The following is a 27,922-nucleotide window of genomic DNA, read 5'->3' as shown; positions in this document are numbered from 1 at the left end:
CAGTTGACTCACTGCTGAGCTGATCTTGTAAGACGTATCATGAGATGACAAAAGAATATGGAACTGGAACACTTTGTTGGGGATATTCAGGAGCATGGACCTTTTCAAGTATTAACTTACCTACGTGATCTGAAGCGGTGATTTGTGAGTCGAGTATAACTCCACTTGCTAGACCCATTGGAATTCTGCACTCTAAAGAGAGCACAGTAAGTTGGTTGTTAAAGAAAAGGAGTGCTAATCCAATATATATTCTGGTGGAATCTTCTAAGACAACATCACTCAGAAGAATTCTCAGTAATACTGTGACATCAGCTTCTCAGAAAAGGCCAAGTTAATCTCTGCAATTCCTCTCAACAAATTAATCCACTGATCACAGTGAGGAAACCTCAAATTCAAAGCTAGTACACTAAAGGAATAAAGGCAGTATTCTAAGTAATTCAAAGCTAGTATGCTAGAGGCTAAACATCTTTTGTTCTAGGAAAAAATTACAGTAACTACTCCACCCCCTCCTTGAATGCACAGAAAATCTGCTTTGGTTTTTTGCAGAACAATCTCCCAAATTTTTCTTTAGTGATCCTGAAAGGGTAGAGATGACTTTATAGCTTGACTCCCCCAGCCAAAAACCACCTTTGTTCAGTACCTTTCTCTATAACCAAATAGGATGCCTGCATTCCTGCTTGCTGATATTCCCCCACTTCAGTGTCTAAAAGCCACCAGCCAGGTCTCTGTGGTTTCATTTCAATTGTTCTAAACGAGCCTTGAAAAAAATGGAAGAGAAATGTATCAGAAACATGAGCATGAATGATAAGGTTGATGTTAGTGAGGCTGGAGGCTAAACCAAAGATCAACCTATGCCTTAATCCAGAAAAAATAAATAACCTGCTACATGTTACAGAGAGAGCATCATCTCAATCATTTTTTTTCCTAGCAAGGAAGTTCCAGCTGGAGACTGAGATTGGAATTACGTGACCAGATCAAAACCTAACCTTCACTGCTGGTGCAAAGTACAAAACCTTGGATGCATGTCTGTAACAACAGATGTATACACATTAAGTACAGTGCTGAGCCGTGTAATGAACGGTGTTTGAACAGTGCTACTAAGTTTATTACATAATGTAAGGATGTTAATTCTGTGGTGCTGATTATAGTTCTTACTCCTGCTGCCCCGGTGTTTTGTTAAGTAACATAAAGAAGCCAAAAGCGGTGTGTGAGAATGTACGGGCCCTTCCTCTCACTTTCCGTGTGCGCCAGGAGTGCCCAGGATTGAGCAGGAAGCAGATATGGTTGAGGCTGTTTGCTGCACTTTTTAGAAAGCACAGTACATACCCTCATTGCTTTTCTTATATTCCTAGTTAGTACAGACATGAAAATTCTGGTTCCCATTTAAACAAAAACATAATAGATGTTACAGTGAAAAACATCGCCTTAAAAAGCTTAGTGAATAAATGTTCATTAAAATAAACTCCTATCATTCTAAGCCAATCCCATTATTTTGATCTCCTTGTTGCCTATTCTGCTGGTTTTTATTTTATTTTTTTAAACACCTGTGGCTAGCAATACAGGCTTTGTAAGTGCTGTTATTGGACACGTTCACTGCTGACAGTGATGGGCAAAGGAGTATATCCTGTGGCCTAATGAATGCTTTTAACCTATTTCCTTCCTCCCTGGACATAAGAATTCTCCTAGGGCTCACATTGGTTGTTCCTCTTCTATACTGCACTCATCTTGACATTACAAAATAAACCCCCACCATACTGAGCCAAATACCAATAGTATTTTGCAGCAGCTGTCAGTGAGACTGCAGTGGTACTGCAGCCTGGGGACACAGCAACAGGATTGCTGCGCTCTTGTACATCCGTCATTTCACAAGGGATCGGTGGCTGACACTATCCTACTGACTTCCCTTTTCCAGTACTCTGACCTTTACTGCCGGACACCTTCCAAAGCCAAGCCCAGCACGATGACCTACTCTGCAGACAGGAAAAGAGAGATGCAATAAAGGAGAGAAACTCGCTCCTGCTCACGTATTCTTTGAGTGCCGAGGAAAGTGGAAAACAGAAGGCAGTGCTACAGAACCTTACTGCTACTCATTTTCCATATATATCCCTTCTCATCGGAGAGGAAGACAATTGTCCAAGCATTTAAGTTTTGTCTATAACTACTCATATTTCCAGTTTTAAAAGACAGCCATGACACCTTTATTTCCCCCCTCCCACAGCACCGAGGGAGGTTCAAAGTGATGATTTTCCTTCTGACCATCATAGCCAAATGAACTCTAAGTGCTCTCAAACTTTTTCTTACTGTGCTCAAAACCAACTTGTGTTCACCTTTACATTGGTTCAATGGCAACAGACTGCAACGGTCACCCCTTAGAACTTTGCTCTGATACGTACCTGGAAGGAGTGTGTATGTACCAAGCTGGTGCTTTGGCTCTCCTTGTTCTGTGAAGGTCTGTCCATGAAAATGAACAACATGAATGTCTTTTGGTCCGCCCATATTCAGCAAATGCCATCGGACCAGTTCACCTTCATACATCCTCAAGCCTTGCAAATTGTAGGTAATCCCATTAATGGCTGAAAAAAAAAATTACTGTGAGGAAAACCACTCACAAAGCTGGTCTTTTAAATTGCTAGAATGCAATTACTAAAATGAGTAAAACTTCTACTGAAGGGACGCATTTGGGAAAAACACCACTTTTTCCAATTCTGAGTGCTACACATTTTATGGTCTATGTACGTCAATTCAGAAAACCCAGGGACCTCACCAGAGAATCTGAGCAGCTCCCTTGCAACACGTGGCAGCCAGGAAAACAAGAAGATGTAAGAAATAAAATGCCAGATGGGAACATGAAGCCCAAAAGAAAGGACAGCTATCCGAAACGTGCTCTGCAGCGTACATTTCCACAGCTGTATAGTCACAACTGAATATTCAATTAATAACTGATTCTATAGATGACATTTTCAAAAGGCAGATTCCACTTCTCAACGTGCCTTTTTCAAACATGATCACTTACAGCACACAAGCATCATCTTTGCAGAGACAGAAACACAGAGTTTCGTTACTGACCATTATTTCAAAGAGAACAAAGGGCGACCTTTGAACAGGCAGCCACTTACTTCACCGTACATGACTAAAACCTCTGTATCCACAGAGAGGTCTATGAAGGGCTGTGCTACAGCTGCTTCGAATTCCTCAGTAGAACTAGTTGATTTATCAAATTATTACAATATTTTAAAATTTCAAAACCTTTCCAGGGTATTACCTTCTTACTGGAAAGAGTTTGTTTTTTTGTGTTTGGTGGTGTGCTGGTTTTTTTTTTTTTTTTTAATGTGGGGCATAGATATATGTAAGTGTGAGAGACAAGTTTTCTGTTGAAAATTTCAGCTTAATATGTCCTTTCTTCATTTTAATAACTAATTTCTAGTCAATGCTAATCTTTACATATAAAACTATGACTATTATGGGAAGGGGAGATGGCAGGGGAGGAGCAGAGGGAGGGAGACAGAAAGAAAAGGAAAAGAAAAACGGTTTACATAATTAGCGTGTAGGATTTATGGATGTTCAAAGGCACTGTGAGCTGAGATACCTCCTCAAACACCTTTCCCTTTACCCCAATAAACTGAATATTTGGTAAAATGAATTAAGTACCATAGAATTTGTGGCACTGCTGCATTTCCTGGGCCTTCTCAGTACAAGGTCTTCTAGAACGTTTGTCAAAGTACCAGCTTTTCTCTTCATCAAAGACCATAAAAAGCAAGAAAAAGTCTCGGGTGGCTGTGCTGCCATTGTTTGACTTGCTGAAGGTTCCTTTCTGACAGATCAGTATTGGCCCAATCAAACCAGAGTGAATATCTTTCTCCTAGGAGGTAATAAATTCATATTAGATGTAAAAGTGGATTTTCCAAAATACACCAAAACCCCATAGCATTCTGTAGAAATGCTTCAGGTCCTAAAAATTTAAAAGCAGATGCCAGAATTGCTGTTGCCTTATACCTTTACTTTCCCCTGCTCAGGCTACCAAAGGGTTCCCCCAGTTTGAATTCTTCAACATCTTATTAAATGTCAGATGGGAACATCAGGCCCAAAAGACAGGATCACTATCCAAAACATGGCCTGCAGCGTACATTTCTACAGCCACAGAGTAACATCATTTGGAGATATTAAAAACCCAACTGGATACGGTCCTGGACAACCTACTCTAGTTGACCCTGCCTGAGTGGTGGTGGTGGTGCCAGATTAGGTGATTTCTAGTGGTCCCTTCCAAAGTAAGTGTTTCTGTGATTCTGTAATCAACCCCAGCAACACTACCACTTCTACTGTGATTTTCTTACCAGGTTTAAATCAGAGTAGTAGATCCAGGACCGACAAGTTGCTCCTGACTGCACAGGTCCTGATCGCCTGTTTGCATACCACACGTAAATATAGCTGTTATTTGGCTGAACCTCATCATCTTCCTTAAACCAAGCAGTAGATTCATCGTCATAAATGCTTCCCTCAGAGGACTTTTCATAGAAGAGTCCATGAGCATGGAGGGAATATGGTCTGGATGCCAGATTCTTAAAATGAACCTAAAAAAAATATTTATATATATATATAAGTAGATTCTATTCAGCACATTCAGGCCTAAACGAAAATCCCAACACAATACATTCCCATGACCTCAAACCAGGGTCAAGATTTGCATGTGATTATAGGTTATGTTGTGCATGGTGAAGCTGCAGGGATAGCTTTTGGTATCTCCATGCAGTCACCCTCTTTGATGCAGGTAGTTAATTAAGAAGTAGAAAGCATGAGCCTAACTCCCTGTCTTCCACTGAAACTGGGTTCCTAGGAATTGTACTGCTGCCCTTCACACCTGGATATGCTTAGTTACAGCAGGCAGGGAACTGGGGAGTTTCTGCCTCATGCTTTGCTGCAGTTGCACTGAAGGAAGGCACAAACCCGTACAACTAGACCTCTGTATGTACCACTCTTACTGAAATCAGTGCTTCTCACTTATCCCAGAGAAGTATGTAGGTAGGGTGATGATCTACTTACCTCTCATTAGGGAACGACACTCACTCCCCAAGCTAAAACAGCCGCTTTCTTTTACTCATGTTTTTAAATGTAGCTCAGTGTGTTCCTGTTGTGCACTACTCCCAGTGAAATAAGCAGAAAGCAGTGAGATCTGCAAGTGAGATCTACTCTTCCCACCTAATTCCATCCCTGTGTGTTGGAGACTGGATGAAGAAGGACGAGAGAAGAGAAACTCTACAGCAATGTGCTTCCTAATGCAAATATACCACTGTATTGCCAGGGATACAGTTCCTCTCCATCCTTGTTTGTATTAGAACTGACCAACCCATTAAAGCAAAAGTTTTCAGAGAAAAAAAACCCACACTTTTTGGACAAATATATATACATTCATCTTGAATACAAATTTACTAATTTGTTTTAAAAGAAATAAGATGCTCTCTTTACATATATAAAGTGGTATTTTCAGTGCAATCTGGGTTTAAAAAAAAAAGTAGTTTTTTAAAAAAAGTTAAACTTAAATCTCATTTTACATTAGATTGATATGTCAGAATGGGTCCCAATATTAAATACTATGTCCCACTAAGATCACCATAAGAACCCTACCCTGTACACATATTCAAAACATGGACCTACCAGAATAACATCGTCTACTTCAGCTCGGATAACTGGCCCCAGGATGCCAAGGTGTTCTTTATATTCATCTTCATCCTGAAGAGTCGTAAAGGTACTGTCTGTATAGCTTTGGAAGATCACCTTATACGTGGTGCCATCTTTACAGGTTTTGTCATCCATCATTGTACTGAAAGGAAATCCCCAATTAAAAACCCACACACTGAATCAGAAATAACAGCTTTGATGAAATCCGAGAACTCATATGGCAGAAGCATTTTAAAATATAAAGAATAAACCACCAATAAATGTCAGATGATTCTGAAAATCATGCCTTGCAATGTTTAAGCAATTCTAGTTCTACAGTTGTACATGAGATTCTTCAAAGATTTGGTCAGCTTTCACTGGAAAATTCCAACTAATCTCTGGAAACCCACCTGAGATCTATTTTCCTTCTTTAGCATTAAACTTAATAATCTGAATCGGAGCTTAGCTCAGAGCGTAATAAAGCATAGGTGGTGGGCTCACTATCTCACAGTTGTACCTTCTCTGGAAAGCCAACAGAAACACATTTTACATTCGATTATATCTGCATTTTGCAACACAGAGCTGGTAAGAAAAAAAACAACCACCAACTTTCAGGCATTTGCACCATTCTTCAGATCTTAAATAGAAGCACCAAAATGCTATTATTCTGATAAAACGTATTATCATTTCCTATAAACCTTGCCTTGTTGTCAAGTCTACAAAAAGCAGAATCTGAACCAAAGTCATCTGGTAGGAAGAAAGGGTGGTTTTCGGCTCTTCAACACACTGACACAGTATCTGCCACGGGCTCTTACTTTCACTGGAACTATTCACCTCCCACCAGCTGAGGATAAACCTCACTGGGGAGATCTGTACAGAGTTCTGAGCACTGGGATTCCTTTATTTTGCAAGTGTGCATAGAAACTGTCTGTGGCTTCTGCTGTTTTTGCAAAAAGTGTCATTTACACAGACACAGATGAGGCAGGAGTAAACTTGAAGAATGCTGAAAAGGTGGAGGGAAAAATATCAATCAAATAAAATAGAAATTAAATTTGAGAAATAATATATGTTTGGAGCTGAATTTTGTATAATGAAAACCTTCTTGGCTCCTATTTTTGCTGCTTTTGATAAAAACCTGAAGCTGCGGCAGTTTTGGTCTTGTTCATCAGCTTTTTGATGAAGAGCGACTAGGAATTCTACACATTGTAGGGTGAGAACTGATCCTAATTTGTATGAATTAAGATAATGAATTTTTAGTACAGTTTTTCTCAAGTCACATACTCTTTTCTGTGGCATAGTGGCCAGTCTTCCCTGTCAAAATGTAAGAAACCCATTCACCTTTATGGTTTGTGATCCAGTCACCTTCTGAGTTCTCTAAACAGTAGGAACAACAATGCAGTAATTCATGCAGCTTTATTTTTACTTTAAGTATAAGGCAGTCAGTCACCAGTGTGGTTAATCACTTTGCACCTTTCATATATTTTTTAGTACTGCAGCCTTGTGAAGTTGGAAAGTGCTATTATCCCATTTCACGATACAGAACTGAGACACCAGAACCACTTCTTGTTAGGGCTGGAAACTGTGAATTCATCCTGCCTATAAGCACATCCTGTCTATATTAGATCAGCCAGTCCATGAAATTCCCGGGAAGACTTTGTACAAGGAAGTCTCTATCCTGTCTCTACTACAGAATCCGAGAACTCAAGGAGGAAGGAAAACAGGCCATTCAAGTACAACGAAACCAACTGGAAGTTTCCCTCGACCTCTTACAGTGGGTTTGTAAAATTCTGTTTCAATGAGTATTTCTAGTGAGTCTACAAAAGGGGGTTAAGGAAGAAAAAAAAAAAAGGAAAAGAAGTTATTATTTGTGTTGCTCTTGATTACTGTAATCTCTCTGTGACATTCTAGGGGGGTGCCAGCCTCCCATGGAAAATGCTTAGGTTTCTGTGACTTGAGATGCTGGGAATCACATCGCACATTACAGATACTTCTACGTTTATCAGCATGTGAATCAACATTCTGCTAGTCTGTCACAGGATGGTGTACAAAATTAAAGCAAATTATTTAGCCAAACCTTTTTTTAGATCCTGCATAGTTCCAGCAGACCTCTTTAGCTGCAATATAGTATCTCCTCTCATTCCCTCTGCTACGCAGGTAATGTTCAGCGATGTTTTCTGGGTTACGTTGTTCGTTGATATTCACTTTTGGATCTGTCGTGTATGGGTCATCAAAGCTCACGTAATGGTATTCGTATTCACCACCGGATGTCTCCTCGCCGTAAGATCCTTCCGTAACATATTCGTAGTCTCCATTTTCTTGGGGAAGCCCAATCAAGATCGATGGCTTAAGCTGTCGAGGGGTGAGCGTGTAATTTAGTGACTCCCCGTGCCCGGCTCTACTAGGATCCACTGTGCGGTTGGCCTCACCGGGTGTCCCCGTGGCGTTAGTGCAACACGGTAGTGCCGTATTGTTGGCCTCGCCTGGAAACAACGTACGGCCAAACCCTGCCATGGGATTCGTGACTTTTGGGGGCTTTTTACTCCTTGGGCTCAGCAAGTGGGTCATTTTGGGGTATTCCTTTTTTTTCCTTCGGATCTTGATGAAAGTTCCAGATGTACTCAAAGTATCATTCTTGTTCCCCTCCTTTCCTTTCAGAGTTGGGTGCATGTGGCTCCCTTTCTGTTTTTCTCCCATTACATGTGAGAACCCTTGATACTTCTTCATATGCTTCTTATTTATGAACGCTGTACCATTTCTGCCACGATGATTTAACTTACCATGAACAGATTTATCTAAATTTGCCTCTAACCCCTGACTCTCTTTTGCAGACACCAAATTCCATTCCTCATTTGTCATTTTAGATGAGTATTTCCCAGCCCTGGGCAACGATGCCTCTTCTAGTAAGTTCTTCACTAGTGCAGGGCTGGAATTAGGGCTTATATTGCCTAACGTATGATCTAAAGAAAAAGTGTCTGCTTGTTTATCTTTGGATAGCTTGGGTTCAGAGAGGCTGGATGCATTAGACCCATCCTGTACAATGAGGTCCAAAGCAAGGGTCAAGTTAACTGCACGCATGGCATTTTCCATTTTGGTTTCCTCCTCTTCCAGTTCATCATCATAATCACTCGGCAGCTGGCCAGCTCCCACCATGGCTATATCGGATGTGTTCTCTGCACGATGCACTGGATGAGGTGCACTTGTCTTGTCAGAAAATGAGACATTTTTATTTCTGACGTGATTTAGAAGGGCATTCATCTGTTGGACAGTGTAAAACTTAATAGCCAGTGAGGCTCGCTTTTTCCTTTTCCTGTTAATGTTATAATTTCGTCTTCCTGTGCTTTCCTCTTGCTTCTTTTCTGAAACAGATTTACTGTCCTTTCCATCTGCTGGAAGCTCCTCTGCAACATTCATTTGGCCTTCCCCACTGCTCAGCAAGTGTTCACCTGCAGACACGTTACCATGATCTGTTTCATAATTGCTTTGGCTTCTCGTCTCAAATACCAAGTCAGCCTTTCCATCGCCTGTGCCAGCTAAAAATAAGTCCTCTTCTGCTGTGACTGATGTGTGGTTTGACTGGAATGTTTCAGCCTTGACTGGGGGAAGAGTAGTGACATGAGTTTCTAAGAACTTGGAGGTGTTTGTGGATTCACTGCTATTTACAGCTGTCAGACCTGAGCCAGCTGCCACCTCAGACCTCGTGTCATCAGTGCCTTCATACTGTTCCCAGGCCAGCACTGTGAGATTTTGGTTTTCTTCATTGCCTGATGCCTGCCTTAAGCTTCGGATGGAGTAAAAAGACGCCAGGTAATCCTGATAATCCATATCCTCCTTATCTCCTTCTTCTTGCACATCTTCTTCAGCTGAGGCAGAAACTGCCTTTTTATCAGTCTTGGTGGGACTGAAATCCACAACATCAAACATGTAATCTTCCTCATAGTCACATCTGGCATCTCTGAATCTCAGCCTCATGCCGTGACTCATCTCTGGGGTACCCCAGGATGCTAAAAGCCAAGTACCTGCAATCGAAATAAAAGTGGTTTTCTAATGTGCAGTAGTTACCAGAGTGAACGTTGCCTATCATGCAAGTGGTCAGGACAAGTTGCTGGGTTTGTTTCTACAGCACCTGCAGAGTGCTAATCCTCATCTGGGATTTCCACGAGCTCTCATTGATATGAAAAATAATTAATGTAAATAATTAAAAGCACACATGAATCAATATATCTAAGAGCTGGAGGTCTTCTCCACAGACTAGGCTGTACCTAGGACCCAAGTCCAAACATAATCCATGAAAGAGATGGACATCAAAAAGAAAGAAAGAAACAATATAAAGGATCCTATGTTTAGACCTGGATCTAAGACTGGGATCTTTCGAGATAAAGTTTTAATTTTGTCCTGTCCTTAGTATTGTATACATTGCCACCCAGATAGAACATTCTGAACAGAACAAATACATTCTGAGGCAATGTTGAGAAACATCTGACAAGTGTAGTATTTTAAAAGCTTCTGAATGCATAAAGAATGATCTTTAAAAGAATAAAGTAATTTGCATTTCCCATCTGGACACAAAACATTAAACTGCCAATCTGAGGAATCTCAGATTAACCTAAAGGTTTTAATAATTGCTCCAAAACTTAATCAGAAAGTAAAGTTCTTTATCTGAAACTAGACTCTGCAGAGTACAAAATACAATGTTTCCCTAAACAGCATCAAGTTCTTTGCTTGTTACAGCTTGGTTTTGGAACTAGCAGAAATGATGGAATAGACAGAATTAATCATCAGAAAACCAGCCTTTTTTATTAAATACGTCACATACAATTTTTCTGTATTTATCGGAGTTTGAAGTGACCTGCATAGATTTTCTGATTATTAACAACAGCCAATTCACAAAAGAAAACATGCCCTAGAGATGGAAAGAACAGATCACATACCAAAATCAAGCGGAAGTACAACTTCATTACTGGGGAGGTTTCCATAAAGTCTGATGGAGTTTTTATGATTCCCTAGTCCTGAACAATTAAACACACTTAACATCCAACATATTTTTAATTTATAAGGTCTTGATGCTGTGCAAGCACTGAAAACAAGCTTTGAGGTTGTAAAGAATTTGCTATTTAAATAGATAAAAGATACAAAAACCCTTGGTATTTTAAATAGGATAAGGATATCTAAACCTTATGGGATTTTAGGATGATCACTAAACACTCCCAGCCTTCAATCGAGAAGAATCTCTGTCCTTTTGCAGATGATTCCGTAAGTGTGGACTACATGGTTTCTAACATCACCTTTTCAAGATATGGTATCAATCCTAATTAGACATCGAGACTGATGGACCAGTAATCCAATTCAGTCAGGCAGACTTTACCATTGCTAAATGGCCACAAGCCTAAGGTGAGGAGGTGTAGCCACTTTGACAGTCTTGGCCCATTTTAGCTAGCTCAGGGTGGACAAGTATGTGGCAAAATTGGAGTTGACACTGGATTATTTCCAAGGACTACCTTAGAATTATTTTAAAGTGATCATTGCTAACCCCAAGACTATTTGTTCATTGAAAACAAACAAACAAAAAGAGCCTCAGTATAGCATACAATTATGCTATGGGCTAAGTCTGTGTAGCCAACAAAACTCCATACACAAGAGTTGCACTGGGGAACAATTCAACATTTTCCAGCACCATGTTTAGCTAAAAAGCTTTCCTTCCTATTTAGGTAAGTTCTTACAGACTGGATAAAAAGAAAAAAAAAAAGAAAAAATAAGTCCTAGAAGAGCTGTCAAACACCATAGTTTTACCACTTACCAAGATTGTCCATTTCCACTGTGACTGATTCTCCACTCATTGGGAAAAGGTTCAACACATCTTCATATTTCCCTTGATACAAAAAAGAGTGCCCAGAAAGGCGAAGAGACACAATATCATCGTGAGTGCCAACACTGGAAAAGTGCCACTGAACCACATTGTCTTGGCAAAATCCCAGGATTTCACTGCTGTCAGACACATAGCCATTTATCGCTAAAAGGAAAGCAAAATAAAAGCGGTCTCAATATTTTCAGAGCAAGACTTTTAAAACCTCCTGTTCTGACGTCAGTCCACTTGAACTAGATTCACATTTGCACCTAGAAAGAGACTGGCACAGGACTGAAACCACAATAGCCTTGAAGGAGATTCCAGCTCTGGAAATAGCATTTCTAAGGCAGCAGGCTGCTACATCAAAGCCAAATAACCCCTGCCTTTGCTTCAGGTTCCAGAGTCAGCCTGGTCCCTAAAATATTGCATATTTCTGTATGGTGCCACCCGGCATGGTTAGAAGTTCACTGACTCTCTAGAGAATTCCTTGATTGCACTATAGCTGAGAAAAAGCAGTCACTGAACACTCAGGTTCACAGGAGCTTTGGCAATATTCAGCTTGATATCCCACTCACTGTGCATTATGTTCGAGTTATAGAACTTGGGATCATCCCTTTTAACACTGGCAGGGTTGCTGCAGTAGTCCTTGATGTTATCCTCTATGTACCAGCTCTTATTTTCATCAAACACAGCAAACATTGCATGCTGCTCCCCATCTGCCTTTTTCTGAAAGACAATCGATACAGCAGTTACATTTTATGAGCAGAGACACGTATTAAGGACACAATCCTACTGTCTTTCTTACTATGTAAGCAACATGAGCTTCACCAGAGCTGCCGTAGGCGTGATCCAAGGGCTAAGTTAAAGGGAGTAGGGGGTCAAGCCTTCAAGGTCACAGTCCTACTACTGCAACCAAGCTGTGGTGGAGCACTAGCACTGCTGATACACAGATGGTGTACAAGTGGGCTCTCTGTAAAAGGACCAGTCTCCTGGTTTGAACAGAGGACAAGCTTTTGACATTTTTTTCTCCCAAGTGATGCTCAAGTCTTTGCCAAGCAAGATTTCAACAGATCTCTCAGAACTCTCCTTTGCTGTTTGCATTGTTCTGGATTCAGTGATGTCTGAGACCGTAAGACCCTGTTGAGTTTTATCTGTTACAGAAAGGGACCAGCTCAGATCTGAATGTCTTTAGAGTGTGAAGATATAATGGCAGCAGGGAAGTTTACTATCAAGTCTAGAAACAGACTTTCAAGTCAGGCTGACCTTCTGTTGAAATGCTGCTCTTGCTAAGAAAATCAGAATACAATTCCTCTCCGGCTGCGGACAGTTAAAGGACTTTTTCTTCAAGTCATTTCTTCAGAAGGCTGTTGGCTTAATTGCTGCCTACACAACCGTTCTTGAAGGGGAGCAAAACCAAATTCACTGTAGATCAAATCATATTATCTAAGCAAAACCTCTCTCTAAGAGGTTGTCAAACATGTTACCTGCACACCCTTCTGCGTCAGTGCTTCACTTTTACAAATCAGAAGTGGGCCAATCAGTCCAGAGGCTATATCCCTCTCAACATCTACAGCGCTGTGATAGAGCCTTGTAATACACTGTGCATCCTGTGCCGTAGGTTGGTCCGTTTTAGTAATTTTCCATTCGTAAGTGTACGTCTTCCCTGGTTCAATTCCTTTACTCTGGGTGTCATTGCCTAATTAAAAATAAAGGAGAACAGTAATGACACAAACTCAGAACCAGATCTTTATATAGATCTGCAGGCTCTCTCTCTGTACACACATCTCTCTCTCTCTTTATATATATATATAGGAGCACCTTGCAATGAAATTGGTGCAGTTATGCCATTTCAAGCTACCGCTGAGATAAGTTCAGCACGAACTTCTCTCTCTCTCTAAAATCACAAACAAGAACAGAAAATTAAGACACCAAAAAAGGGTGTTTGCTCACACTTTGCAGATAATACCTTGGTTTCTCTACAAGGCAACACAACAGGTCAGCAGAGGCAGTGCATAGAACGGAGGTCTCCCAGCCATGCACGTTCCAAGCCACAGCATCTCCTTCAAAGCAATCAAACCCTCCACAGCAGTAAGAGGTATGCAAAATCTAATTCACAAATTTCTTACCTGTGGGACCCAGAGGATAATCAGCTCCTTCTGCATTCTTGGAAAGTGTCACTCCATGGAAGTAAATGCTGTAGGGTCGACTGGCCTTATTTTTGAATACAATCTATATTGATAGGCAAATGAAAAAAGATAAATCTAGTATTCAGCAAATCCTTGTCTGAATACATATCGGAGTTTCGACTACAGTAAAATTTGCCTGGTTTCAGCCTGGGAAGTGTTGGAAAAGCAAAAGGATATCTTAAAGATTGTCTGATAATGTAAACCCACAGTCTAAATGCAGCTGGTACCCTGCTGCTGGGCTTTGTAGAGCCCATTGAGTGAAGTTCAGCTTCTTAAACCTGGTCTCTGAAAAAAATCCAAAAAGAACACTTGTTCTTCCAGCTACTAGGCACACACTACCTCAGGGAATATGAGGTTGCTGACTAAAGTTCTTATGAAACTTCAATATGGGAGAAACCAAATCTAAACAGATTTTAAACCAAATTTTGTCCCAGATTCCAAGACCCATAGAGGATACAGGAGGAAAAGACAAAAATGTCAAAACCAGAAAAAAAGAAGGAATATGATAAATTCAAATTCCGAGTCACAGAGTCATGGTGGCAATTAAAGGTCATGAAACATTGTAATGCATCGGTAAATGACAACAGAAGGACAAGTGGAGACAGTAGTATACGCCTGTGATGCAAATACATTGTAGTTTCATTTCATAATACCATGAAAGAACATTTAACTATGAGAACTGAGTACCATTGTCTAAAACAGCCAGAAAAAATAACAACGTAAGGAATGAGGGGCTCATGAGTTTGGCCTCACATCCAAATCCATCCAGAAGTCCAACTGGGTCTAGCTTTCTTCCATTTTGGACCAGTGTCAACATGAATTTTACAAAGAGTGTGAATGAAGTGTGTTTATGTTGTAAAATAAAGCACAATCATGGAAACTATAGAGGGAATGCTGAAAAATTTCAGCTAAACACTGTCACTTGTGATGATACCTTTCAATAGGGCCAGTATTTATAACATTAGCTATATTTTTTGACAAAAAGCACATATCAAACTAGTTCTTTTGTGTCCTTGGCCAAGAGAAAACTATGTTGTAGCATAAATCTCTGAATTTATGTTACTTACTTTGACTTTGTCATTGAGTTGAGCTCTGATAATAGGGCCCAAGATTCCAGTTTCCTTGGGACGAGGATTGTCCAGACGTTTAGTGAAGCTGGCATCAGTATATTGCCTAAAAATAGCCTTTTTATACTTTTTACCTATGAGGTTTGAGAAGTTGTCCAAGTGCTGTGTTTTATAGTGTCTTAAAAATAAAGGAAAAGGCAAATGATCAACAAAACTTGAATAGTGATGTCTATCAGAATAAAGGATTAGTACTCAAGCAACTGGTAGAAACCTCACTTCTTGAAAAAAAAATCCAAACCCTAAACTAACCTAATGCTTGTCCCCTCAAATTCTAACCTAAATTAGGTAAGAAGAAGCTTGGAACATTATCTGTGTTTTAGTATCACATTTGACCAATTGCTATCAAAGTTTACGTTTCATTTAATAGAGTATACATGCAAGAAAGAAACAAACTGAAGCAGCAGCTACATTTTCAAGATAAGATAGCAGAAAACAGTCTTCTTTTACAAAGGCATAGTTGAGGATAGAAAAAAAATAAACAATTTGCTTAGAGTCTAGGACTCTAGGAGAGACAAGAACAGAAAATCCCAGTCAAGCACCATACAGTGTTACACACAGGTTTAAAAACATTAGGATTGTTAATCGGGAGAGCAAAACTAGGATAAATACTGGGAAGTAACACAGAGTAACATATTCGTCCTGGTCACCTGCACTTCAAAAAAGGTTACTGAATAAACTCTGTAATTTTGAACAAAGGAGGAAAAATCAGAGCACAGAGGCAGTTAAGTAATGCCATGTAACTAGCTAGGAAAGATACAGAAGTTTGCTCCACGCAGTACAAGAGCAAATAAGAAGAGAAGCAAGTCATACCAAAGAAGGAGAAATAATCAGAGAGTTGTGTGAACACTAAATTCTAAGTATATGAAACCGGAACCCCATAGAGGGTATGAAATTTGTCTTGTTCTGCTGAAATCCTTAAAGGTTCTTACGAACATCAGCTTGTAGAGTCACCAGTACTCTAGCAGTGGGGAACTGACACTGCAAATTTAACGTTACAGTGCCGGGCAGCGCTGCGTACTATGACCTCATGTATGTTAGAGAATTCCTTCTATTTATCTTAAGTTGAGCAAAATAGCCCAATATGCTTACTTGTTATGATTTTTACTACATCTACAATGGTGCCATGCAAAGGTCATTTATAGAGACGCTTCTCTTTCTCCCATTCCCTAAACAATTTATTGTACTGGACTTTTTAAAAACTTTTATTCTCCAGAAATATTCCCTCCCTTCCTCTTAAGGACTGTTTATTTCAGCAGAACTCAGGTTGAAAAGTAATTTAGAAAATAGGCTTGTATGCTACTTCAGGCATTTCCTAAGTCCTTTTCATATTTTGGGCTCCCCATCAGAGGCAAAAGGAGGTGTCCACTTTGGGGCTCCTCAGCAAGACAGTTATTAATACTTTCCAGTCCAGTGGAGGGTCACCGTGGTTATTAGGGAGCTAGAGCACATGACATAGAAGCAAAGTCTTGGTTTATTCAGTTGTGTGGAGACACGGCTAAGGGAACATCTTATCTTCAACTATCAAATAGGACATCAGAGAAAACAGAACCAGACTCTTCTCAGAGATGCACAGTGAAGAAATGAGACACAATGGACACAAAGTGCAACATGAGAAAGTCTGATTATATATAAGGAAAAAAATTTTCACTCTGATGTTGCAAAGGCGCCCAGAGAAGTTGAGGAGTCCTCATCCTTATAGACAGTAAAAACTCAAGTGGATAAGGTCCTCCTGTGCAAGTGGATCCAACTTTGCCGTTGGATCCCCAGAGGTCCTCTCCAACCTGAATTATTTTGTCATTTCATGTTAACATTCTATATTATGTTGACAAATATTATTTTACCTATCAAGGCTGTCTGGAATATTTGGGGCATAATCCCAAGTAATTTCTTCTGCAGCAATGAAATATTCCCAGCTTTTGATCATAAGACGTTCTTTATAGGAGAGACGACTCTTCTTCACCTCCTTGTCCCCACAGTCTCTTACAGTGAGGTAACCATGCATTCCAGCTAATTGAGAAGAAACAGTACTATAGTGATTTTCCATTTTATGCACCCTTACCACTTCAGCTGCATTTCACACTTCTTTAGCTAGGCTGCCAGCAAGTGTTTGTTCCTCGGATTGCCATCTTTTCAGGCTTGAAAAGCCTGAATCCATGTAGACTATATATAGGCCAGGAGCCTTCCAAGGAGCCCACATTAACCCAACGGAATACAAAGGTTCTCTCAGCTGGCCCTCTTTGAGGATACCAGCTGAACAGATAAAAAGCTTTTTACTTTCCTGCTGTTTGTTTTTTTTTCCAAAACATATCGTCCAGCTCTTGTAGGAGAGACATTTCTCTCATTCTTTAAAACAGAATTCTGATCACTGCTGAGAGATACTCACTTTCAAATCAGGAACAGCAAATATTTTAATCAGATTGAGTAACTCTTAGCTGAAAGTGCTCACTTTCTCAGGAAACGGGTGGTTCTTTACTCATTTTATAACGGTGCTTATCTGAACAGCTCACAGACTTAGGCACTGGAGTACAGATTCGCTGTTGCTCTGTGATCTGCACACAGCAGTAAAGCTGCAGATAAGAATGCCTTTTAGCTTAGCACGTGCTTCTCATCCCAACAGAACGCCCTGTTCTGCAGTGGTTTCTTAGTGAACTGACAACCATCTGAAACACAGTAACTGTACCAATTGCAAAACAGTATAAGACATTTGGGACATAAAGAAGAGAAGGACAACTCTACAGTTGCCTAATAAATAGTTTCCTTGCCTTGCAGGTGCTTTTGGACAAGAGAAGATATCAGCCACCTTCCTTCCTCACTCACTGTCATGTTTACTGTGGTTGATGCTCCTCCCACTAGGTTAATGGTGGAAACTCGGTGATGTCTTTGCTCCATGGACTGGCCATTGATGTGAATGGAGAAGATTTCTGGCTTGGAACTCATTCCTATCAAATGCCAGCTAATGTTGTCATATGCACAAGCCTCTAGATCTGAAAGAGAAATGACAGCAGGGTTCAGAATACAGGCCAATAATGCAAGTTCCCTATGCCCACTAGGTCTGAAATGAATCTTTGATCAAAACATTTAAAAAAATAATCACTCCTGTGATCAGTGTTTGCAACAAGAGCAAGTTTCAGAAGCTTGTAAATGGAACAGATACCAAAATCCTGTGGAAGCCAGTGGAAGCCAGGTGTTTAAATCTCACATGCAAGTGACAGCCTGACTTAAGTGAGCTGGGGAAGAAGCAAGAAAACCAGCAGCCTCTTTTGGAAAGCTGATCTGTCTTTGTTTGGAGGAAAAAGGAGAAAAAAGAGGAGAGACAAGAGAAAAAGGCAAGGATCAAAGCTAAATAATAAGGTTGTATCTAATGACAGTAACTGCCTTATCTAATACTTGTTTAAAAAAACCCACCTAAGACAGTCTTTTGTATTTGTTGAATGGACTGGACAGAGATATGAAAGTAGTTACTTAGGAGAACAAGGGGAAAACACTAGCAATAGAATAGCCCATTACTACCTTCCTAGTCTTCCCACTTAATTGTCTAATTTAATGGAAACGGATTTTCTACATGCAGGAAGTTCTTCACCTAGTATGTTCTATATCCTGTAAAACTAGCAGTTCACTTAACATCACTCCCATCAGCTGAGTAAAAAAAAATTGAAGGATTTATTATTCTTTTAAAGTTAGCAACCCTGTTCTTCGAGCAAAACTATTCCAAGAAGTAATTCTGTAATTTCAGCAATATGGCACGACTTCCTTCCAGCACATAGGTTCTCTTCTAGAATTTAGATGCTCATAGACTTGCTCTAAAAAAAGGCTGTATCACATCCCTCTGCATTCCTGTTCTCTTGCATAAAAAGCACACAGAGTCTTCACCAATGTTAATTTCATTTCACATAAGCCTGAACAGTACCTGGTAACGTTCCATCAGCATAGCCATTAATTGTGTACTTGAGTGATGCTGATCTTTGCCAACTCTGGTTTTCGTCAAACACACCAAACATCAGTACATATTCCTTGTCAAAAAGTTTCTGTGACCCATCCTCATTTAGGCTTCCTATGAAGAAGAAAGAACAAGTCTTAATTTGAAGTAGTAGTAAAGCAATTTTCACATCAATGAAGTGGCATTAATACGTATTTAATAAGCTTGCTTCAGCTGTTAACATGTACTGGCTAAGCCTGACCAAAACAAGACCTTAGGAATGCTCATGAAGTTATTTTATTTCTGAAAGTACTTTTTGGTTGGGTAACCACGAAATCAAAGGTCTGTAATATCCTAGAGGAGATTAAATAACATGTAATTAATTGTCTCAGACAATTCTGGCAATATGTTGTAGGGATCGCCAAACAGCCTTCCATCCACAGTCAGACACTGGCCTCTGTTTTGAGACTGTGAGGCAAGAAGAATGACGGCAGTCACCTGCAGCATGAACACTGCCTTTTCAAGAACCCTGCAGAGGTTATCAGCTCCTTTAAAAAGCATAAAACCAACCACGCAGCAAACAACCTTTACATACAAAAGACTTTGGCAAATACTGCTGAATGGGATTGGCTATAAGAAACCATCTAGCTGAGATTGTAATACAGGTGTGATTTCTATCAACATGTAGAAATCATTCTGGACATGCCACAAAGAACTGGTGTGATTTTACTGATTCTTTCTGTAGATTTCTCACATCAAAAACTTCCATTTGCTACCTTCAATACATAATCAGGGCTAAAATAGATGTCCCTCTGGACTGCAAAACCCAAAATTTGGGAACTTGCTGATTATTCTACTTAGGGTGAGACACTGGCGGTGGAAGCAGTTATCTTTAATGCACTCCTTTTTATTTATGAGAGGCTACAAAGTCCTGTTTTCGTGCACAAAGGAAGTCTCAGATCAACAGAGGAATTGATCTGCTTGTCACACAAAGAACATTCAGTCAGTGCTTTAACTCAACAGCCCACTTTTTATAACCTTCCCAGGTTATACCACCTACACTGCTTTAATGTGTCAAGCAGTGGTGGGTCAGCCCCAGCCGGCAGCCAAGCACGCACACAGCCACTTCAATGCCTCCCTGCCCCCAGCAGGACAGGGGAGAGAACAGGAGGAACAGAAGTGAGAAGACTTCTGCGTTGATGAAGGTGGCTCAACAGGTGAAGGAAAGAGGGGAAAAAACCCAAGCAACATGAAAGCAATCACTCATCATCTCCCACAAGCAGACTGATGCCCAGCCAGTCTCTCAGGAACAGCCACCCTGGAAGTCAACACCCCTCATTCCCCCCTGCACTGCTGCTTCTTCCTCTGCCTCCAGTATTTATTGCCAAGAATGACATTACATGGTATGAAATATCCCTTTGGCCACTTTGGTTCATCTTTCCAGCTGTGTTCCCTCCCAGTCTCTCACCTACCCCCAGCATGTTAGCTAGGGAGGTCTGAACAGGAAAAAGAGAAAGCCTTGACACTATGCAAGCACTGTTCAGCAATAGCTAAAACATGAGTGTATTACCAATGCTATTCAGCCACAAAGCCAAAACACAACACTGCAATGAGCTGCTGTGAAGAAATGTAACTCCATACCAGCCAGACCAAACACACAGCATGCTGCACGCCTACCACATGCAGTGCCCAGCCAAAGAAACCCTGTTCAGAATTCTTAAAAATGTGAATAGTTAGCCATTTGTCTTTGCTGTAGCTAGAAATATATGTTCAAATTGTCTTGAAGGTAGCGGTCAGACCAATCCATCTCAAACTCACATTCAACTCAAGTCCACAATATATGCGTGAATTTGAGAAGCCTGAGAAGGAAGGAAAGCAAGTAATTCCAAAGCATTTGTCCAGATTAACTCCAACAGTACACCATAAAATGCACACACATACACATGAACACAGACAGAGAAAACCCAAGCAAATTAGGAAAAGAACAAGTCCTATATAATACTAAAAGCCCTAATTCTCAAAAAACTTCAGGAGGAACATAATTAATATTAATGCTACTCCTTCACAGTGATATGAGTGTGTTCTGCAATTAAGTGGATAGCTATTGGTGAGAAGAGTTCCTCCCTTGCACAACCCACACTGAACCAGTTTTATGTTTACTTTCAGGAAAGCTTCAAGGTCCAAGTCCATGCAGTCTATACAAAATGTTTGAATCAAACTGCAGGGAAAGAGGATGAAGCTAAATAACTCACAGAGCTTTCTTAAAGCTTAAAAGAAGGATATTTAACTTGGAAAAATTTAGGATTTAAGGGACCAGGAAGCAGTTTAAGTAGCTTACACAGTGGCATGCTGTTTCAGTCTTCCTTGCATTAGTGGTTATGTACCTAGCAGCACATTTGCAAGTCCAACAAGACACCAGTTCATATTAGTGGAGATGGAATTCAATGACCCAAACTGCTAAAATCTCAAGTCCCTAATCACATGCAAAGCAATTTTTGAAGACTTTTAATCTGTTCATATTTGGCCATATTTTCAAATGACTAGCAAAAGGCACATACTGCTCTGCAATTTCAAACCCTTGTTACAGAGGAGAGTGGGCTACAGCCTCTTAATCAGTCAGACTTTAAAAAGCATGGGTAAAACAATTATTGCCTGCCTTATTCTCCGGAATGGCTAAACCATTTTGAATGAAGCTTTAAAAATATTTATTCTAAGGCAGAAAATCTAAGGTCATATATTCAGCAGTTAAGCAACTGAATATGCAACCAGTACAGGCAAATGTATTTATTAATAGCGCTCTCTGACCATCCTATAAATGATAGGAAGGATTTGCATGAAAGCTGGCATTTAAAACCCTTAACATCTACATGGTTTTCAACATCTTTTACTTTACACTGCATGTAAAGATGTGAAAAGAATGTATCTTCCCTCATTATCATACAACTTTAACTTTATTAAGAAATGAAACCATATTACATTATAGTAGTCTCAAAGTATTTAATTACCTTTCTTACAGATAAGCAGCGCTCCAATCAGACCAGAGTTAAAATCTGTTGCCATGTTCTCATGAGAATAATATGCATAAGTAAGACAAGGAAGGTCAGCTTCTCTTGGACCAACTTCTTCTGTTATATCCCACACATATGTGTGGACATGGCCTGGAAGTACAGCATCATCTCGTTTTTCTGCAGACGACGTTCTGTCATCATACAGGGACCCTGCCAAGAAAAGAGTCAGTAGAGTGCCATGAAGACAAAGAGCAATTAAAGCATCTGGAATATCTTCCTACAATCAATTGCAAAAGCTTGGTTTGTTTCTTGCCAATATGATACTTCAGCTCCAAACAGATAGCTCATGATCCCACTCACACTGTGGAGAGCAGCTATTCCACCATCCTGTTTCTTACAGATTATAAAGATTTCCTAGAACTGCCCTCACTGCCAAAAGGTGGGGGCTCTTCATCAGTCTGACTAGGGTTAACAGGATAGTGTGAAGCTTCAGCCTCTGCTCGCTGATACTCTGTGGAGGAATACTGACCACTCTGTCAACATCCTAATTATCTCTCATAAAGCCATTGCGTGGGCTAGCACTGCCTTGCTGCCCGAGACCTTTTGTGCACTGCATATCCAGATAGCAGTAAAGGCTCATATCTATGCCTACCATATCCAACAAATCTGCAATGTGACAAAGGGGAGCCAGAGAATCAAAATCCCAGGTGTAAAAGGCACATTCATAAGATAGTCAATCTGAACAGCCTGTCACTTCCAACAACATGTTCTGTTCAACTCCATGAGATGGGGTTGCAAAACCCTTTGTACAAACACAACAAACAAAGCCTCGAGTCAGTTTGTAAACTGCAGGTCACAGCTCAGGCTCAGCAGCCAGGGCAGGGAAATCAAACTCACTCTGTGCTAGTGCAGACATTTAACTGTCAATTTGGTCACAGTATACAATCTCTTTTTGCTAGTCTTATGAGGGATCTAGGAGCAGAACACCACGTAGCTGAGCATGAAATGCTGACTATCAGAACAACTTGATCAGCACTGTTAACTGCCTTACCAATAACTCCTTGATGCACACGATTGCAAGGGATTTGAAAAAGTTTTTTAAGACCTATATTTAAGAGTTTACATTCCTGAAATAGAATATTTTGCAATTACATGATAGTTGGACCAGGAAACCTCCAGAGCTGCCTTCCTACCTCAACCATTCCGTGATTCTGTGAAACAGTAGTAGCACACAGGAGACTGTGCAGGTCGGATGACATTCCTAGTGTTACACTGGTGAAGAAGGAAGGAGCTAACAAAGGGTGTGAAGTTTCAATCCAGAATCAACAGGTATTTGTGTTATACATCTCCTTAAACATTGGTCTGGGCCCCTCTCAATATTTCATGCAATAGCCTACAAGTAAATGAACAAAACACATGGCATTTACCTTCTGCATTTTTGTTGTAAACTATGCCTTGGGGATGAATACTGACTGGCTTGTCAGCCATATTCTTAAGGTGAACTACTAAAGTATCTCCCACTTCAGCACGCAGAGTTGGTCCCAGAAGTCCTGTAGTTATTTAAGATAAAGAAAGAGGAAAATGTGAGCAAAACAGTATGTTTAGTGAAATGAAGAGTTCTCCCTCCCCATTAGGGAATAAGAGCTCTCAAAGTACAAGTTGCAAATTTAATACAGGCAGAGAATGTAACACCACTTCAATGAAGATTTACCTGTAAAAAGGCATGTGGAAATTTAAAACCTGCAGCTCACAGTGGGAAATGTTATAAATTGTATTATCTGGCAACTAAGAAAAATCACAGGAAAATTGTAGATTTACAAAACAAAAAGTTATTTCTAGATACAGAAAATATATCAAAAGGTTCATGTTGAGGTTCCTTGGGAATTTCTAGGAATCCTTCACATATGATTTAATTAAACTGTTTTAGGAAGGCAGATACTTTATAGAGTAAGAGTTTAAAGAAAGGCATTTCTTTGAGTGGCACTCTCAATGCCAGAAGTTACAGAACAAAAAGAGCTTTCAATCCCAAAATATTATCTAAAGAAATAATCAGTTCCATCTTTCCACCCAACCTCACAGGTTTTCTTTTCCTTTCCACAGTTCTATCAGAAACATATCTAGCCTCAGGCCTTAGGCTCCTTCCACACGAATTTATAGCGTCACCACTACAACTGTTACCATACAAGTCTAAATGTGTATGCGAAGTCTCATCAGATGCTAAAACCAAAGAGAACAACTTTGCACCGTGCAATCCATTTGCAGATAGCACTGAGCCCCAGCCTCTGAAAATCCAACCACTCTACGGACTCTGAAAGCCCAGTGCACAGCAGATACCTCAACCCCCATGCTTATTTGGTTTATGTGCAAAACAAATAAGCACAAATGGACACAAAAATACAAGCTTGCTTAGCTTGTTACTGGCTTCATAACAAGCAAACCCCCAAATACTCAAGAGTATTTCCTTCCTGCTTACCTGCAAATATATTTGCTGGCTTTTCTTTTTTAAAATCCACTTCATATTCTCTGTAAGAAATTTTCTTAAACACAGGATCTGAATGTTCCAATCTGAAACCAAAAGAGTTATAAACAAATAAATCAGAAGGACAAAGATTCCCAGAGATGCCCTTGCTGTTTAATGGATATTTCAGAAAACGACTCCTGGAACTACACTCAACCACGTGCACATTTTGCTGAAGGCAAGGCACACAGTCCAACTCTTTGCAGTGTCTTCTCCTCTACCTCTACTGAATCTATGACATTCCTGAGCTAGGCCACTTCGTACCAGACATTCAGTTATGGTACCTAGCACAGTTTACCCCTGATTTTCCTGGTGGTTTCTATAGGTCCTTTTGACTCTGTTTACGACACAGAGGAAGATGCTTTGACCATGCTTACCCAAGAAAGCACCTGACAAAACACATTGAAAGAAACCTAAATTTCTCTTTACTCAGCTCCATGCTTGAACTTCAAGACTCACCACAAGGATTGTACAACAGCGTTAACAGCAAGCTCCTGAAGCAGCAATGACCTTGGAGGCAAGCACAAAACTGTTCCCTGACAACAACTAAGGATCTCTCAGCAAGTCAGAAAATTGCTTTCTGAGAAACACGGCAAGTGTCCTTAGTTTTGCAAATGATTCAGGCACCCAGTAGACCACACAATGTTTTCTTAGCAAATATTTAGGCAAGCAGAAGGAAACCAGCACGCAACACTTCTGGAATGGAAGTAACGATGAGGACTGGAGGGATAATAGCCTGTATTTAGATTTATATTTGTTGGTTTGTTTCTTATAGTATGTATGATGACTGGATCCAACGGTAATTCCATGTGATTTTTTTTTATAATGCCCTTTCAGGCTGCTCAAGCACAGAGTGGCTGGGCAGAGGTAGCACAGTGAGCTCGCTCCAGTGACATCCAGGGCCCATAAGGGGGAGATCTCTTTCTGTAGGTATCTCTCATACATCCCTCTGTGATGCTCTCTCACAGCAGAAGACTCAGACAGAAGCAATTCATGTTTCAATTCATTTCCGTCTTTAAAGTCACTGATAAAATTTTGCTTCAGTCTTTAAGGGGAAAGACCCAGTCCATAACATTCGTTGACGAGCGCTGCCCTAATGTGGCAATGTCCACTGGGATATGCACACATAAGACTATGGGGAGGAAGAGGGAATTTATCAGCGCCAATTGTACAGCTAGAAGGAACAAAATACACAGCTTACTAACACTTCAGAGACCTCAGACGATGCCAGCAGGTCTAGTTACGTAACTTTCGGGAACGGCAGCAGCAACGCTGCACGCACAAATAGCACGTTTTCATTTTGTTCTGAAGTGTCTTACAAATACCACTTGTACATGGTAAAAAATCTCTACAAAGATAAGTCTACTGACACTCAAAGAAGTTGTGTCCTTTTCTAGCCTGTATGACCGGAAAATTAAGGAAATAGTTCAGGAAGTTCATTTTCTTTTCAGCCTCTTTTCAATTACTTAGAACCAAAAGCAGCAAAGTATCAGATTCTTACACTGTATTTAGGCATTCAGCTTCCACTGAAATCACAGTAAGTTACATACCCAAATGCCTTTGGGATCCAAGCCATTAACTCTTTCTTAGTGAGTATCTTTGTAAGTTCTGGTTAGTTTTTTTGTTGTTTGGTTATTGTTTTTTTTGTGTGTTTTTTTTTTAAGTTACATTTCTTTAAGTTCTACAAAATTCATCAGACTTATCCAGGATGTGACTTGCTCTAAATACTTATGTGACATATCTCAATAGGCACTGTGTATGAAAAATTAGTTAATCACAGAGTATTTCACCTGAGATTTGAGGCAGTCTTGTGGGTCTCTGCTGCATGAAAACAGTCTATCCACAATGTCAAATTTAACAAAACAGCAGTTCATTCTTATACTGATCCATCCAGTGCAGACGAGAATGAAGTTCTAACTACTAAATTCACATGTCCAGGTCAATACTTAAATAACATTTATCTTCATATTCCTACATATATCTTCATATTCCTACAACTTGTCTGTCTTGCCAGTTTGACGTTATGCTTATTATACCAGTTGTATTAAACTTCCAAGAGGAGTTATAGAAATCATAGAAACTCTGTTCTAATTAAGTCTTTAAAAATGAATAGTTAGAAAGTCTAAATCTGAACTGGAAATGTCCTTTCTGTAACATCCAGAAATGCAATACACATTTTTTTAAAAAAAAATAATCACAAACTAAAAAGTAAAGAAAACAAGCCATCCACCAATATAAAAAAAAAATGGAGTAGTATTGAAATACACCCTTCAGTGTAGGAGAACAAGTAATTCATACCATTTCATGCCACTTCATGAGCAAATAAAAGCTGTGTATGGTGACTATAGAGAGCACAGCACAAGACTGAAGTCTGTTTTAAACAGGATTCTAAATTATGTCCAAGTTCTGTCATCTGTAGCATTGCACTTGCAGTGTTTATAAACCTGGTAACAGTGGTAATACAACATAGTATTTTATATGCTTGATTGGCATATGCATGTTCGCTAGCCATTCTGCAATGCTATCTGAAAGAAACCATGAAATTAGTATTTTTATTTAATGAAATACCGCAATGCTTGATCCTACAACCTTTACTTGGCAGAATTCAGAATGTTCGTTTCACAAAAACTACTGAACAACTCAGAAACAACAAAGCTAGTTCCAAAGGTCATCTGGCTCCGATTTAAATGAAAGTGATAGTATACAAATTGGAACATATTTTTTCCTTCAGCAAATTCTAAAGTCTGCAAGTTTTCGAAATCTTATGAAACCGCAGCTCCTTAACATTGATTAAATTCCACAAACCTAAAATCATTACATTAAAAAAAAAAACCAACCAAAAAAACCCAAACAACAAACATCAACCCAGACAGAAGATTATATAAGCAAGCCCTGGAACATACTTAACAAAAGTGCTATGAAAACATAAAAATAATTCTATCCACTAATGAAGTAAATAAAAAGGAGCTTTGAATACTTCACTGGCTCCAGTTCAGATCATGCCATTTAAAGTCACACAAGTTCCTCTGAAGTCAACAGATCAGGCTCTAAAGTCCTCCTGGGCTCTAAAATTCCACAGGAGGTGGGAGGCAGAAAACACTTTCGGTCACAAGACAGGACAAGTTTCATCCTTCTTATCCAGTACTTTGTTACCTGGACTTTTCCTCGGATTTCAGTCTGTAGGTCCAGCTAGTGATCTGAGCAGCTATATAGTGCTCCCTGACCTTCATAGCTCCCACCAAATGCTTCTCTGAGTCTGGCCACCATGCACCAAGCAGAAGCAAGAAAAAAAGATGCAGGCAGCGGAGCCTCATGGTACAGCTGCCTGTTGATGCTGCTCTGGAAGACAAGGCAGAAACTGCTGCTTTTATTGCTGTTGCTGCTTTTAACTTCCCCTCAGAAATGAAATAATTGTGATGCAAGAGGGTAACAGCATTTGCTACGCTCAGGTCATTGCTCCTCACCTCCTCCTCCCCTTACTGACAGGGATCCAATAGAGATAAAAAACTGTTTAAACTACCTTCCTTCCCCTCCTCCACACCACCTTCAGTAAGATACAAGCAGCAAGGAGAAGCAGCTTCAGCCCCGCTACAGACTGTGATTGGGTCATTGTCTACTGAAGCAGCAGGGTACCAGAGGCAGAAAACAATTACTCAAATTACTTACAATTACA

General features: G+C 40.0%; 1 protein-coding gene across 1 annotated transcript in view; it reads right to left on the bottom strand.

Annotated features, from left to right (window-relative positions):
• The window catches only part of F5 (coagulation factor V), a 34,798-nt gene extending 7,136 nt beyond the window's left edge, over window positions 1-27,662 (bottom strand). Inside the window, exons 1-19 of the mRNA XM_027816988.2 lie at window positions 27,403-27,662; window positions 24,205-24,296; window positions 23,159-23,281; window positions 21,729-21,941; window positions 18,715-18,858; window positions 17,570-17,791; window positions 16,649-16,814; window positions 14,748-14,925; window positions 13,621-13,723; window positions 12,979-13,190; window positions 12,070-12,220; window positions 11,447-11,659; window positions 7,727-9,668; window positions 5,650-5,815; window positions 4,332-4,568; window positions 3,649-3,859; window positions 2,394-2,573; window positions 641-757; window positions 121-192 (exon numbers count right to left, since the gene is read on the bottom strand). Coding sequence (XP_027672789.2) covers window positions 121-192; window positions 641-757; window positions 2,394-2,573; window positions 3,649-3,859; window positions 4,332-4,568; window positions 5,650-5,815; window positions 7,727-9,668; window positions 11,447-11,659; window positions 12,070-12,220; window positions 12,979-13,190; window positions 13,621-13,723; window positions 14,748-14,925; window positions 16,649-16,814; window positions 17,570-17,791; window positions 18,715-18,858; window positions 21,729-21,941; window positions 23,159-23,281; window positions 24,205-24,296; window positions 27,403-27,563 — 4,903 coding nt within the window. The 5' untranslated portion in view covers window positions 27,564-27,662. The remainder of the gene's footprint in view (window positions 1-120; window positions 193-640; window positions 758-2,393; window positions 2,574-3,648; window positions 3,860-4,331; window positions 4,569-5,649; window positions 5,816-7,726; window positions 9,669-11,446; window positions 11,660-12,069; window positions 12,221-12,978; window positions 13,191-13,620; window positions 13,724-14,747; window positions 14,926-16,648; window positions 16,815-17,569; window positions 17,792-18,714; window positions 18,859-21,728; window positions 21,942-23,158; window positions 23,282-24,204; window positions 24,297-27,402) is intronic.
• Window positions 27,663-27,922: the final 260 nt, after the last annotated feature.

The sequence above is a fragment of the Falco cherrug genome, chromosome 5 (assembly GCF_023634085.1).
Source record: "Falco cherrug isolate bFalChe1 chromosome 5, bFalChe1.pri, whole genome shotgun sequence".
NCBI lineage: Eukaryota > Metazoa > Chordata > Aves > Falconiformes > Falconidae > Falco > Falco cherrug.
Note: the sequence above shows the minus strand (reverse complement) of the source record. Positions and strands in the feature narration are given on the sequence as shown.